The sequence below is a fragment of the Perissodus microlepis genome, chromosome 17, assembly GCF_051167445.1.
Source record: "Perissodus microlepis isolate ML-2025 ecotype Zambia chromosome 17, ASM5116744v1, whole genome shotgun sequence".
Lineage (NCBI taxonomy): Eukaryota > Metazoa > Chordata > Actinopteri > Cichliformes > Cichlidae > Perissodus > Perissodus microlepis.
The window spans coordinates 11,229,458-11,246,278 of NC_140477.1; the positions used below are offsets into that span (position 1 = coordinate 11,229,458).

General features: G+C 38.3%; 1 protein-coding gene across 1 annotated transcript in view; it reads left to right on the forward strand.

Moving 5' to 3' along the window:
• exoc4 (exocyst complex component 4) overlaps window positions 1-16,821 on the forward strand; it is a 137,276-nt gene that overhangs the window by 40,026 nt on the left and 80,429 nt on the right. Inside the window, exon 11 of the mRNA XM_084909824.1 lies at window positions 10,827-10,923. Coding sequence (XP_084765950.1) covers window positions 10,827-10,923 — 97 coding nt within the window. The remainder of the gene's footprint in view (window positions 1-10,826; window positions 10,924-16,821) is intronic.

Genomic DNA, 16,821 nt, shown 5'->3' on the forward strand with positions numbered 1-16,821 from the left:
ATAGAAATTTGGTGATGGTTTAATGGTTTGTGGATATTTTCTCGGCACACTTTGGGCCAAATACCCAGTAGCCCCCTTCATATACTTACCTACCTGAGTACTTTTGCTGAACATGCAAGCTTTCGGGAGAATAACGTGCCATGCCACTAAGCTCAGATGATCTCAAACTAGTTTTTGATGATGACAGTTCAAGTTCAGTGTACCTACATTTAGTGTACAAAACAGGAACAAACCTACTGTAACTAATAAAGTGTTCATTGATTCTGTGTATGCAGGTTTCAATGAAAGGCAACATATCATTGCATTATGTATCCAAAAGACCATTGCAATAATATTGATGGTGACCTGTGAAAGACACTCTGGAGGACGGTTAAGAACACACAAATAGCCCAAGGCAAGCCTGATCCAATGGGCCCAAAACATCTGCTACCAACATCCTATCATTATACAACACAGGACACCCTCAGAGGTCCCATGCCCACACTGCTATCGTTCAGAGCCATTTTGGAGGCATAAAACAAACTGTGTGACAAAGACGAATATGTGTGTGTTTTGTTTTGTTTTTTTGGGGGGGGGGGTTGTCTTAAATTCATCTAAGCTAAATAACTGGTACGATAAAACATTCCTAAAACTAGAGCTGCTTTGACCAATAAAGTGCCTGGATAGCTCATGCATAATTAAAAAATTTAATCTGGTGAGAAAATGGAATCTGGAGGAAATGTAATGACAGGGGGTGTAGAGGACAACAGAGAGACTAGAGCAAGGTTGTAATAGTTTACACAGTTCAGACATTTAATCAGAGAGAAAGTGCTTGGTGTATTTTCCTATCCTAGGGCTAATTTTAATCAGCATTGGTCTTACCGTTATTTGGGGCTTTGACTGTCGCCTTTGTGTTTACTTTTAATCTTACACTCGCTGATTGGAGAAGGTGGAGAGAAGAACAAATGAAAAAGGGACAGAGGGAGGGATGGAAAGAAAGGGTGGAAGAAGGGCTTATTGGACCTTAGCTGCACTTGTAGACAGACAGGTAAATACGTACACAGCTCTTGCTGTCACAGCGTGCAACAAATTCTTCAAGTAAAGAACAGGATACACAGTGTGCTGCCTAATTCCCTGCTGGGTGGAATGAAAGATGTAATGACATTTGCTTTTCTGGACAGTTGGTTCTCTTAGGTCTTTAAACATGTGTACATAGATGTATGTGTATCTTGCTATCCTTCACAGAGCATCCATTGCATGAATGTCTACCCCTAAGAAGAATCTCTCCTCAGTTGTTTCAACCATTTATTTTTTCTTGAAAGGGTTTGCTGGGCCAGATGGTTTTGTATTGTGGGTGTACAGATTGTATAAACACTCTGAGACAACTGTTATATTGGGGTTATATATAAAATTGACTGTTATAGACTAAAGCACTTTGGGTAAAAGCATGATATAAATGCACTCCATTTACCATCTCCATTTGGGTTTGGCAGTCTAATGACTAGGGCATGTGACATGTCTAGTTCCATATGGAAAAGAAATGGAAAGAATGATCCTTTTTTGTATATCCTAAACATTTGCTGTTGGACTGAAGTTTTTTTCTTTTCCAAATGGGATCTGGTCATGCAAGAGATGAGCACTGCTGTTTTGTAAGTGATCGGTGGCACAAAACTGTATCACCAAAGTTAAACTCTGTGTAAAATCAGTCTACAGTTCAGATGGGCTCATCAAAATTGGACAATGGAAAATTGGAATAATGTTGCCTGGTCTGATGAGGTTCTATTTCTACTGCGACATTCAGATGGTAGAGTCAGAATTTGAAAACTGAAAGCATGGACCCATTCTGCCTTATATCATCAGTTGTTAGTGGTGTATTGGTGAAGAGGATATTTTCTTGGACACTGAAAATATACATAAACATAACAGCCTACCTGACAATTTTGACCACTGTATCTTCTGATGACTGCTTCCAGCAGGATAGCGCGCCATGTCACAAATCTCTGATATTCTCAAACTTGATTTTTGAACATGACGATTAGTTTACTGTACTCGAATGGCCACCACAATCACCAGCTCTCAATCCAGTAGAGCGCCTTTGGGATGTGGTAGAACAGATGATTCTCATCATGTATATAGTGCTGATAAATCTGCAGCAACTGTAAATATGGAGCAAAATCTCTGAGGATTTTCCAGCACTTATTTAAAGCTATGCTTCGAAGATATCAGGTAGCTTTGTAGGCACAGACGAACAGATATAAAAGATACATATTACAGGTAGATAAACACACGAGTACATACGTATGTATCTACTTACGTACACACTTACTTACACATTTACTTACCTATGTACCTGCACATTTTATTTATCCCCAATGAGGAATTCTAATATCCAGCTGCTTCATAAAAAAATCCCTCCAGTCATAACCATAAGTAAATAAACTAATTAATGTTAAACAAGTAGTATTTAAAATGCAATATTAATACAGTAAAGAATTATAGCAGGAAACAAAATATGTATATGTTTTTGTTTTTTGGGGGTGTACCTAACAGAAGGCATGGTGAGTGAATATTTTATTTATAGACTCTATATATAGTCTATTTCAGTGTCTAATTCCATTAAAATATTGTGCCCAACTTAAAGTTGTAGTTGTAGGTTTGAAACCATTTTGAATGCATGCATAGTTGTATCTGTTGTGAATATGGTGCCTGAACCACAAAAACTTATGCGGGTTTAGTATCAGACTCAAAAAGCCTATGGAGGTTTCATGGTGTTTTGCAAAGAATGATGCATGATGTGCATTTTAACAAAAGAATAGAAAACGAAAACCTAAAATATGTAACCAGTGTTTCACTTAATCTATGCATAGCCAGGTTTTTGTAACACTACTACCATGAATTGGCAGATCAGTGACATTGGTAAAGTTTGAAAGACAGACAACATACATTGTAAACATCTCCTTCTAGAGTGAATTTTTGTTTTACTTCAACTGACAGATGTGAATTAATTAAAATCAAGACCAAGGAGAGACACTGTATGCCACAGTGACACTTTTAATAATTAATCCTGCTCAATTTACACCTGAATTTATTTATACTATAATTTATTGATTCTCAGCTGTAGGGTGGATTTGGATGCCTGGTTGGTGAAGCAGCAGATACCATCCCATCAAATTAATTTTAATAATAGAAAACTCTCATTAAGACCCAATCAGACATGAAGACAGTCTGAGTGGAATGGGATGCCCAGAATTGACCAGAGAGTCATACATTATTGAAGCGATAACCAATCTTATTCAAATAGCAGGATTCAGTTTAGTGAATATGCAGCTGCCTGCCAGAGTGATTCCTTTGCAAGCATGTACAAAAATTTAAATATATATGATTTGTACATGGGGTATATTACCTGAATTGATCACTCAAAAAATAATTTTCATAGTATAACAGCGACAGACATGTGAGGCCATTAAGGGGGAAAATTGGATTATCCTGTACATTCCTTCCTATTTGCACAATTTAGACTGCAATATGCAGTGCTGGCTAACAGTTCAGATTAGGGACCTCAATCAAAGGAAGAGCACTGCCTCACTTTATTTATGTATAGAACAGCGATTACTATAAACACTGTGCTAAAGTGCAGATATTGAAGAATCCTACTGGTCGAGTTACACCTTTTATGCATTAACAAAATTTAAACAGAAGTGTTAGTTTAATAAATTCAGCTAATTATTTTTAGTTTTGTGAGTCTACATTTTGTGTGTTAAAGGACCGTGTGAGTTGATTATGTCAGCATCTTGCTTCCCTTTTGCCAGTTTAAATCAGAATCTATCAAGAGCAATTGTAGATATCTTTGATTGTCTTGAGCCGAACATTTGGTAAGAGACACACAAACTGAAATGTGTTCGGCTGTGACCACAGCTGATTCTTTGTTTTGAGGTAAAAACATCAGGCAATATGTTTTATGTATTTTGTATTTCAAATTGAAATTTGTGGATTGCATTGTAAATGGCTGTTTGGCACAAAAGCACAGTAGATTTCATTTTAAATTTATACTGTTAAGCTGTGCATCTATTTCATGCAAAAGTTACCAACATGGGTAAATTTACCATTATCTTAATTATCAAAATATGTGGTTAATGCCTTCTGACTTAAAAAATCCTTAAATTTCACTTTGGCCTCAATGATTCCTCTGGCATCTCAAAATGAGAATTTAAAAAACTTAGTTCATTTAATAGTCAGAACATGACAAGAAAGCCAGTCGAAGGTACATTACAAAACAGGAGGGGGGAGACCTAGAGTCCCCCCATAAAGGAAGGGGGGGTTGACTGTCAAACTACATGCTTATTGCCTAAAAGCACCTGACTGACAGGTCCTGAGTTAGAAATATTGTATGAACAAGATTTACAACTCAACAGGAAAGTGCTAAAGTGACAGACAGCTGTTTTCTTATAGACTTCTTTAAGACTAAAGGTCTTAGCAACCACAGCTATCACCATCTGGTGCCTTTCACACAAAATGCTGGTTTAAGGTACTTCTGCATTGGCTTAAATTTTTTTTTTAATTTTTTCTTTCTTTTAATGGCTGTTCCTGCTTTTTGTCTTCAGTACTGCATTAGTTTTTGGTGCTGGAAGGATTAATCTGAGATTTTGGTCCATATTGAAATGATAGCATCACAGGGTATCAGCAGAACTGTCAGCTGCACATCCAAGATGCAAATCTGATTATTTTCTTCTCAGACAAATGGTGGTCTGGGAAAATCCCAGTAGATCAGCAGTATCTGAAATGCTCAGACCAGTTTGAAGTTCACACCAATTCTTGGTTTGAACTTTAGGAGGACATCCGCCTTTTGTAATTGGGAACATTATTGTGACAGAAGGCAATCAAAATATGTAAAGTAAAATATGTTTACTTGAATTGTTGATAGCTTTGCTGTTATTGTATTTTGCAAGTATGGGTTATGTGTCCCAAAAATATGGAGCCAGTGTTTTAATTTGCATACACAGATACCCACCTGGACTAACGACCTTGTTTGCCGCTGTCCCTTTTTTCCGTGTAGGCACACAAATTTACACTTGTGGACACAAAACTGATTGAAACCACTTGTAAATTAGGGATTATTGCCGTTCCTTGGCCTGTCTGTCTTAGCTTTCCTCATCTCGCCCTCTCCTGAAAACTTGCGGATGCATACAGAAACGTGCTGGTCTCAGGGGACACAGAAGTGTGTTAAAGAAGGCATCACACGTTCATTCTTTCCCTGCCTAAATCTGGGCAAGGCTGGAATTCATCACAGGATCTAACCCGTTTCTCATCAAACCCAGGAAAGTGTAGCTAATGCAATTTCACTAAGTCACTGCCTGACTTGATTTGATGTGGGCTGGAGAGTGCATGGTAAGACACCACAGGGGTCTGGATTGTTGTCACAGTGCGAGTGTATTTGAGCATATTGTGTCTATGTAATTTCAGCTGAGCCATTTGTTAGAGGCTATGTGACACTACACGCCTTACAATTGTGTTTGTGTGTTTAAAACATTTGTGCCATATGTATATGCATAACAGTATGTTAGTATTTGTCTCTTTGTACTGTCTATAATTTATGGGTTTCCTTATTGATAGCTTTGTGTCATGTCTGCTTAGGTGTTTGTGTTGCAGACGGAGCAGTGACACTCTAGGGGGATTTCAGGCAGATTTGGCCACATTAGAATGTGTCACTTCTTCCTTTCCAGTTTTCACTTGCCATCCGACTGAGCACCGTGCCTCCTCCACACGCACTCCTCTCACTAATCTCGGATCAGACCGCACACCGAGGGACACAAATGCTCATAGATATGCGTGCATATACAATCACACAGGGCTTGACAAACAAAATCATATTTTTACACATTATGTGGGGAGAGAGCTGGCACCAGTTCGGTGGCATCCTGACCTGAAACCGGAGCCACCCTGTCACGTCTAGACAACTCTGAAAAATCCCATGCATATTAATGCCCCCCTGTTTAATATTCATCAGTGCTATGCCCTGTTGGCAGCTGGTCCCAGACCCCATGGATCAATGAGGTCTCTTCCTCGCTCCTTTGTCTGACACGGATGCTGATGTTTAGAGCATGAAATTAAATTGGTCACCGTCATTGGGAATACATACGTGGTAGTCTATTTGGTGTGTGTCTGAATTTGTGCGTCTGCGCGCTTGTTTGTGTGTAGCTGCCAGTTAGACAGGAGTCTGCAACATGTCGATGTTATTCATGGGAACTTAACTGATTGCAAGTTGATGACGAAGAAACAAAAGTTTAGCCAGATTTTTCCACATTGGTGATCAGTGAGTGAGAGAGAGGAGAGAAAGAAAGATAGAGAATATGATGGAGCAAGGAGGATGAGCAAGAGAGTGCGTTGGCGGCAGCTTTGTTTAGGAGCCTGTAATTGAGTCTTAATTGAATTGGCACCAAAGGACGGATGAATGGATAGAGAGATGGAGACAGACAGAGTTTGAGTGAATTGGACCTCATCTTTGTCTCCACTTAGCAACACGAATGTGGGCTTACCATGCAGGCAAATTTCATGGGAACAGATCAGGATCAGAAACCCTTGAGTTAAAACTTTTGGATGGAGTGAAAGCTTCTCTTGTCATTTTAATGAAACTGCGGAGAGTGTTGTCTCCCATACTTTTCAAATGAAACTTGTTCTATTAGAAATGTATAATAGAGGCCCGTACGGTTAACAATGGGTTGATATGCATTTGAATGCAAGGCTAGGCAGGCTGCACAGGTAATGCGGAACAGGCTTTAACTCTATGCGAAGGTGTCTTTGTGTTATAGCGCACAAGCTTTGTGAGGCCATATTCGACATGGAAATGAAACAGAAGAAAACAGCAAAGTGAAGCTTTGTGCTGAACTGAAAATCATTTCAGGACACACTCATGCACACACACACCTAATTCAGAATCCTATCAAAGTAGCTTGGATCACCATCTTGTTTGATTTCTGTCCAGTGTTCTAACTTTTCTTACTCTGTACACTTGACACCAAATCACACCTAATTTCATCTGACCAGAATATGACAGGTGCTGTAAGTGTTTCCCAAGTATTAGTTTACCCACACGAGTTATTAATGCATCACACCTTCATGGTTTGAATATAAAAAAGTTCTTTATTCTTTTTTTGTTGTTGTTGGGTTTTTTTTTTTTTTTTGCCTGCCCCGTTTGGTTCTTTAGCCATCGGAATTATTGTCTGAAGGCCAAGAAGGATGCCCAGATGGATTATCACGGCCTTACCGCATTGGTCCATTTCATTGACCTTTGTTATTATTATTTATTTATTTTATTTTAAGTTATTACAGATGGTACAGACATGACTGGGGGATAGGAAAGGGAGGAAAAGAAAAACAGACAGGAAGGGGGACACTGAGAGAAGACACAAAAAAATAAATAAAAAAAAATTAAAAATCCGCTGGATCACCTGTTGAGAGAGAACATAAAAAAGAAAACAAGCAAAAACAGAGCAACACAATAAACACGACACCACAGCAATAACCTAGATAACCGTAACTAACAGTAAATACTAAATATTGAATGTTATTCTGTAGTACGGAAGACCAACACTGCACAATGTGCTTTGAGGCAGCAGCCAAGAAAGATATAGTTTATGTCTGTGAGCACCCGTGTGTACACCTGTGTGCACACCTGTATGTGTGAGCACGCTTGTGTTCAAAAGGTTTCTCCATGTAATGATCTGCTAGAGGGTGTGGGGAACCATAGCCCCGTCCCCCAGGGCATGAAGCAGGCATGGAGGAGATCCAGGCCCCAGACATCCAGAGGCCCCCAGAGCACGAGAGCCCAAAGAGGACCATGAGGGGCCACATAAACAGGGGCCACGCAGCAGCCATGGCACAGAAGCGCAGAAAAAATTATTTGTTCTATTGCCTACACGTATTTTCCCCATATACTGGATTAAAAAAATCTCGGTAATATTGCTTTATGAAGACAGGAATGCTGCTACCATGTTGCTGTCCTCTGTTATAATTATCCAATCCAATACAATTTAAATGCAAGCAGCATATCAGCCTATGCAAACATTTGTACAAACACATGCGCACATACAATCCATTTGCACTGCAGTTTGCCATATTGACAACTAGTTGCAATTTCATCTATCAGTTATATTGATTACTTCAGGATGAGTGGAGGTAATGAGCTTCAGTTCTGCTTCTCCCCTGTGATCTCCCCTTTCCCCCATCTGCTGGAGTCCCCTGTCCCCTCCACCAAGATTTTACATGGCAATGATTTTCTGATTAACCCTGTTAGCTGTGGGGCTCACCCACGCAGTGACACAGGGCATGAAGGGGTGTGAGCATGTGGGATGCATTTATATTTGTCTTGTCATGTTGATATATTGATGTGTGTATGGAGTGCCACATGAATGAGTCCTCACACGGGGAAATTAGCATGTTAGCTCGGATTTTTGAACTTCCAGTTCCCTCCTTGAAGTCAGTAAGTCAGTGGTACTTTTTGAGCAGGTTTTTTTTTCGGTTCTCAAGATACAGTTTTTGGTTAACATAGGTTTTAAACATTTTCTCTGTTTGCTCACATACTCACATTTTGCTAACATGTGGCTAACAGAGATATTCAGTGTCATTATTCCAAACACAAGGTTAGTGGAGGTGACTTTTTAATAATGCAACTAAATCGTAAAATTAGTGCTTTACTTCATTTACGCTTCAAATGAGAGTAAAGAGACATTTGTTTGTGAAGATTCCTTCGCTTCCATTTGAGAGTTGAGTGTTTAAACATCTGTCCTCTTTGTACTGCTGACTGTTTATTCTCATCTTAGTTGCTCATCTGTATTTCTTGGCCACTAATTTTCTGCTATTATATAACTATGTGTAAATCCGTTTACAGAAAGAACAAGAAGCACTTTGAGAGTGCACACTTCCACGAAGGCAGCTCACTCTTTAGGCATTAATTACTTATAAGGAAATAGTAATTTCTTTATATATATTTATTTTGTTTTCTTTGTTCTTTTTAAATGTACTTTAAGACGTTTGGAGTGCAGTAAAAATCAAATAAAGGTAACATATGTTTACTTTGATTACACAAACATTATGTAGGAGTAGGTAATGGATAATAGGTATTTTTAAATAACTGAACATGAATAACTTCAGCTTATTGTATAATATTATATTAAATATTTCAAACAAGGCAGCCCATTTGTTTTCTCTTGATTGTATTTTCTTTACAGGTGTGACTTATTTTTTGGGTCAACTGTTAAGAAAGGCTGATGTGAAATATAAAAGTGAGATCAAAGATCAAATGTAACACAATATTTGCATGCTGATGCAATATTTAGAATACAGTGCCATGTCCTAAATATTGCTAATACAAATAAAGGCAATAAAATTGTAAGCACAGATTTATAGATATAAGACATTTTCTGAATGTTTGACCTTATTTAACCTTGGAGAAGGGGTCAGAGGTCCAAAATAACATAAAATCTAGAATCCCCATATATCATCCCCTGTATGCCTATATGCTGTCAATACAAATAAATTAGCAGTAAGAAACCGCTCTATATAGCATTATTATCACTTTGACTTTCAGATCAGCCTATTGACTTTGAAGTAGAAGTCAGAGGTCAAAAGTGACAATATATTTTAAGTAACTCTGTATGTTGACAATACACACCACACTTGTAAGAATATAAGTTATAAACCTTTTTCTAATTTTTTGACCAAGAGGTTTTTAGGTTGACCTTGAAGACCTTTGTGGATGTAAGCCAAATTTTAATGTGTAGTCAACTTGACTGCACTCTACACCCTGACAAAGTTTTACTGGAATTCATTCAAAACTTTTTGTGCTCATGTTTACAGACAGAATGATGCACACACACAAATGCAACCAAAAACATGACCACCTTAGTGGAGGTAAATGGGTGATTAAGCATTTCTAAATTTAAAAACCAAATAGAAAAAGGTAGAACAACGTACTAATTTCATTGAAATAACAGAGTTAAAGTTCACTGTTAGTTTTAGAGCAGGAATTCCTGAGTTGGTAGATTATGGGCACTATTCTAACTGCAAATAGACTATCCCAATGATAAGTGACTCTGTGGTCATCTCCAGGCACTCTTGTAGGTGTAGCAATACAATACAATTTAATACAATACAATACAGCACAATATAAATATTGCAATATAAAGTAGAAGGTGTGGTGATGTGTGCCAGTCTTGGATCACGGCTGCATCACGGTGTCAGTCAAAAATAGTTATTTTGTCAATTTTTACCTTGTGCTAAAAGTGATCACATCAAACTGGAAAATGCCAACAGCTTTTGCACCATGTAACATTTCAAGGGTAAAACATGAAAGTTTTCAGACAAAGTTATAGAGAATGTCAGAAAAACTGAAATGTACAGACAAACATACCAGAGAAATCTGATGTGCAGTTAATCGAGTGTGATTTTTTTTGTAGCAGTCTGGTGTCTTTTGCACACGACTTCATAAAGGTGCACATATCAAATGTCCATTGTGGCAGTCTGTTTTAATGCAGAATGTCACATTTCAGAGGATTCACACTTGCAGTATATTCAAATATCTTTCCTACAATCTATTCTTGGAGCAAAATATAAGACAAAGTTTACTATAAAATAATACCTCCTTTCTAATCCTGAAGCTCTCTCCTCTATAGTGCTAGGTAATGCTAAGTGAACTGCAGGAAAGAAAAATGGATTTGTGAGTTGCCTTGATGCAAAAATACTCTTTGAATTCTCTACCTCTTTTATGTGTGTGTATATGTAAAACTGGCAACCACTACGCACATATGCCTGTTTTGTTATTTCTATAACAGGCTGTGTTTCTTGTATTGTAGGTGGCGCTGATGACAACCTGATTGAAGGAGGAGAAATGAAGTTTGTGTGTAAGCCAGGTGCGAGGAACATCACTGTAATCTTCCAGCCTCTTCTCAGGTAAAGCAGGTTATTATATACTATTATATACTATATACTATACTATATATTGAACAACCACCTAAAAATACACGTGAATGTGGTTTCAGCATGTGTTTTTGGTTCATCTGGAATGCACTGACTCAGAAATGCAAAACAGCAGGGTGTATAGTGCATATGATCTGCTCTGAGACTTTAAAGAGTAAAAATAGGTTTTGATGACACACACAAGGTTACGGTGTATGGGTAACGATTCTTTGGTGTACTGATGTTACAGTGTCTGTACTGCAGTGGCACTAATTTGCTTATGGCATGGCAAAATTTTTATTATTAATATTAAAGTACATTCCTAGTATGGCTAAAAGCAACACAGCGCTGCTTGTGGCAGACATCCTCATACACTAAAATTGTGACTTCCAGCACTATATAACTTAATCGGATCAGAATAAAATAAAGGTAACCAACACCAAATCTGCTGTCTTTACTGGAATATTTTGGGCAAGATTCCATTAACTTTACAGCATGTATGTGTTTAAAAGCCCTCTTGTGTCATACTGGTCTGTCAGAAACTGATAGCCTGGCTACTCAAGACATATGAACCCTTGGATATGACTCAATACCAGTAAAATGTAAAACTAATTATATTATACAGCCTCTTAGTGACTATCTATTGATTTCAACCTTGTTAATGTTTAGTGGGATATCGTAAATCAAAAATGATGTAATATTTTGTACCTTCAGTTTGTTGATACCATCCAGGAATTGGGATTGTCTGCCACCCTGGCTTTTATTTGCCATTAAATTTGACTATTCTGAGGGGCTGTGTTTTTGGTAATGTTTCATATGTCTGGTAGTTTCCTATACTGTGCTGTGGTCCCATTGGAGTAGAGTAAATCTAATAGTGAAACTGTTTAATTGAATTGGCCTTCATGCAGTGACACATAACCTTCTAGGATCCATTAAACAGAGATGTTTCCTGTTCTTACATTTCGGTAAGTTTCATGTACATTTCTAAAGCGTCACACATTTCTGACACATGTTAAGAAGTGGATACAAAAAAAGCAAACGTTTTTTTTCTGAATCTATTAAAAAAGCCCAAGATGTTTATGTTGATATTTTAGTCAAATATGCTGGAAGCCAAATTACTATATACTATTCCTAGTCCTACTCTATACTATAACCACAAAATGTGGTACTAATTAACAGTTTCAGTCACATTACATGAGCCCATTAAGGTAGTCAAGCTAGATTGCAGTTCATTCATTGTTATCATACTTCTTGCTTGACTGATTGATGCTATTGAAAGTAGCTCCTTTCACTCGAGAGAGCAAAAAGATGTGGCAGTGCGTGCGTGTTTGTATGTATGCCTTAATGCTTTTCTTTCCAGGTTGTTTCCTGTATGTTTTTGTTCCTTTACTGTTGTTTTGGCCTTGAAATTTTCTCTCTCTGTCCCTTACTTCCACACTTATCTTTCTCTGACACATACACACACCCACACCGACTTTCAGTCCCTGTTCACTTTAGGTCTGGCCAAGCTTTTGTCTGAACAAATGACCAAAAATAAAACGGTGACTAGCTCTCTGCCTACCTCTCCCATGTTGTCTGTAATGGTTCATATCAATCAAACCAAACTGCCTTGAACACAGGGCTCTCTCTTCTCTCCCTCCCTCCCCTCAACCTGGCCTCTCTAGACTTCTAGTGCCAATGGAGCACTTTTGCTTGCAGATGGTTTTCTAATGGCAAAGCTCTGGCACTCCGCTGATGGATCACTACACCTCCTGCAGCCAGCCATGCAACTCGTGGCAGCTTTAATGGTAAAAGCAGTTGGGGGTTTGGAGCACAGGAAATCAGTGGCAGTGCGTGGGAGATGAGACATCAGGGTCTTAATGTTTGATTGCAAATGGTTTTTCTGTGTTGGGATATATTTTGTTTTCACCCCTTAAATCAAGTTAAGCACTCTACTTTATAATGTTTCTGTGTGTTTGTTTTTCAAATCTTAAATCTTAGTTTCCAAGAACCATCAAATTTGCAAATTTTACAGTTTGAAAGTTTTCATAAGATGAGTTTTGTAATTAGAAATTAAGATAAGTAAACTCAGAGTTGACATGGCCTGTTTAAGGCAAGTTTGGTATATATTAGTTTGTTTTTTTAAAAAAGCAAAATAACACAGTACTTGTCTGGGTTGACTTCTCATCCAGGTGTGCATGTGGTTGGTGAGAAATATACTATCCATACTATGTCCATAATCCCATTTAGGGATTTAATGGGAAGTTCTCTGTGAAAATGGAGTTTCAGCACCATTCCCATCCTATCAAGTTGTTTTAAAAGCCAAGTGAGAGCTTTGTCTGTGATAGATGTATGTCAAGTGTAGTTCATGACCGGATTCCACTTAGTGTTGCATTTTGCAGAGTTAGCTTTAGTCTCAATATCTAGTAACAGCCTGAGCAAAACTAAGCAAGATTGCATATCTAAATTTTGGAAGGTCTAAGAGTCCCATAGCTACCACAACTTAATTCTGGCTCATGCCAAAGAAAGGGTAGAATTTAAACAGAAGGGAACTTGTGTGGACTTTTCTAATTTACCTAGTGCTAATATTTGCACTGTCTAAAATAATATTGCCCCAAAGTGTACAGTATGCCTTTCTAAAGCATTTTAATATAAATATACATAATGTGAGGTTCTTCTTCTCTTATTGTGACAAAGATTCAATTAATGTTATTTCCATAGATGGATAGATAAAATCTCAGGTCGGTAGTACCTCATGTGTAGATTTAGTTTTATGCTTGGGTCTGCCTGAGTGCTTTGCATTTATTCAATTTTTTGCTACCAGCAAGTAGGTATACTTGCTGAACTCTTTTTTTGGGCACACCCGTTCAACTGCTAATTAAAACAAATATCCAAAAAAACAAATCTATGGCAGCAACATGTATTTGCATATGTAGGCATGTTCAAGATGACCCATTGAAGTTCAAACTGAGCATCAGAATGGGTAGGAAGTTTGATTTACTTAAATATGGTGTCGTTGTTGGCGCCAGGCTAGCTGATCTGGGTGTTTTTTTACACTGTTGACCTACTGTGATTTTGACCCCTTAAGGGTCAAAAATAAAAGAGTGAAAATATTCTGTTCTCTGGGAAAAATGCCTTGTTAGTGCCAGAGGTGAGAGGACAATGGCCACACTGCTTGACGATGATAGGAAGGTAACAACAACTCAAATAACCACTTATTACAACCTAGGTATGCGCAGAAGCTTGAAGGGACGTATGTTACAGCAGGAAGAAGACCACACAAGGTGCCACTCCTGTCAGCTGAGAACAGGAAACTAAGATTACAGTTCACATGGGCTCGCCCAAATTTGACCATAAAAGACTGGAACCATTTCTGCTGCCACTTATAATGGTAGAGAGAGAATTTGGTGGAAACGACTTGAAAGCATGGATCCACCTTGTTTGTATCAACAGTTCAGGCTCCTGCTGGTGTAATGATGTGGGGGATATGTTTTTTTGCTCACTCTGGTCCCCTTAGTACCAACTCAGCATTGTTTAAGCGCACCAGTCTACCTGAATATTGTCCTCCACAGTGTAGCCATCTTCTGATAGCTGCTTCCAGCTGGATAACTCACCACATCACAAAACTCAGCTCATCCCTAACTGGTTTCTTGAAGATGACAATGAGTTGACTGTACTTAGATGGCCTCCACAATCAGCATATCTTAGTATATTAAAGAACCTTTGAGATGTGGTGAAATGTTAATAGCTCTGTGTTGCTGTCCTGTCTATATGAACCAAAATAAATATTTTCAGTTCTTTGTTGAATCTATGCCACAAAGAATGCAGGTCTGACTGTAATAAGGGGGTCCAACTCAATACTAACAAGGTATACCAAACAAGGTGACCAGTAAGTGTAGATTTTTTTGAATAAAATATTTTTTGTTTTGACAAGGCAAAAGACTGACAAAACAGTGTATGCACGTTTTGTGTGGTTTAGTATTTGAATGCATTTTTTTGCTAAAGAGGTCTGTTTGACCTTAAGTCTGTCAAAACATCACTCCTCTTTTGAATATTCCTCTGTCTGTTGTACAGTTCAACAGGACAAGGGCTTATAGTCAGTGAATGAATAAGATTGGTTCTGCCCTTGGAACTCTGGCAATGTACCCCGATGTCAGAGCGGAGAGTGCAAGTCATTAAAGATGCACACACAAATATGGGGCATAAGGGAGTGTTTGTACATGTAGCAGCCAATTTAGTTTGACTTCTGGGGTCTCTTGCTGACATTTGGGTGGTATTTACACCCCTTGGTCCGGACTAGGCTGGCATTTTGAAAAGCCTCAGCAACCCCTTAATCTCTCCCTGTTAAACATGCACACGATGACCACGCTTGGACAAGCCTCGACATGGTGTGCTATGTTTCAGTCTGCATGACTACCTGTAATGTGTTCAATATGTACAAGGTTGTTTAAACAAGTTTTTACTGAGAGGTGACTATTTGACTTGAGCATTCATGTTATTTCTGGAGCATCTACCTGATATTGTATTCTACACATTTTATTATGAAATAACTGTTAAAACTCGTGCCTGAAAAATCTGACAAAGGCAGAGACTTTCATGATTTGTCATGTAATCCATTTGCACTGACCCATCGCCTTAAGCAGGCTATGGTTACGTGAAGGTAAATGGTCCATTTGGAGAGCAAAAGAGGAAAAGCATTTGCCCAAACACATTGTCAGATGACAATTTTTCTTAGCTTTTTAAATGTTTTCACACAGTGACTAGCTTTCAGGGTACTGGAAGCACTGAAAAAGTGGCTGGGGTCTCTAGTAGCTTAATGATCAGACAATTGCTGATGGGTTCTGAAATCAGTTGATCAAAGTTAAATCGAGAAACATTTCCACAAAGCCCTCTGGACAGTTTAACAATTCCTTCATGTTTGTGGTAGAAAACTTTTTCATAATTTACATGATGATAACCAAAAGCATGAAAAGCAGACAGAACTGAAGAAACAATAACATCAGCTTGATTGCTGAAGGGCTTAATGTAATGGACGTATGCATTGCTAATTTCCTTTATAAGTGAGTTTTTCATTAAATCTTGCTGCTTTGTCATTACTAGCTCAAGCTCGAAATAGATTTTTAGCCGGGGCTATAGAATTACCTTTGGGGGTTTCAACTGAACGATTAAGTTATCTTCCAAAATGGTTTGTCTCATTAAGGATTTGACTTACAACCTCTTTGTGTTTGACTGCATGGGCCTTTACTTGGTGTGCTATTTGCTATTTTGTGGTTCCAGAACCAAAACATAAAGAAACCTAAAATCATCCTCCCCGCTCTTCTAATAATGTCATACTGGTAGGCGTACAAGATTGACCACTGCTGTTGAACACAGAGTTCACTGTGTGAGCACACTACATCAGCTCATTAAAAGTACTTTTAATTGTTGATGTCTGTTCAGAGTTCTACTGTAAGTGTCCTCAGTTGGGTGAGAAAGTGCGAGCTAGAGAAAAGAGTCAAAAGGTTGGAGATTGACAGAGAGTGCTTGGGGGGAGCAGAAAGGAAAGGACAATGGAAGAAGCGGTGAAAGGAATGTAGAGCGGATAGAGAGCGAGATGACAGGAAAAGGACAGAAGGGCCTTGCCTCCCACCGCTGTAGCCTGTGGTGAAAACGACACACACCATGATTCTGCACTAATTTCAGTCTCTCATTAACTACCCTCCTGAGCAGCACACATGGACCAAGACAAATAGAAAGAGCAAGATTTAGAGGTGAAATGGAGTATGTCTGAAGAAGTTTCTGCATTCTTACTGACAATGTGAAAGAAAGCAGCTCAAAATGAGACTTTGCTGTGCCTTTTTTTTAATTATCTGAAGAAAATGTAATATTATTTCAATATTATTAATACCACTAATAGAACCCAACAGATATTGG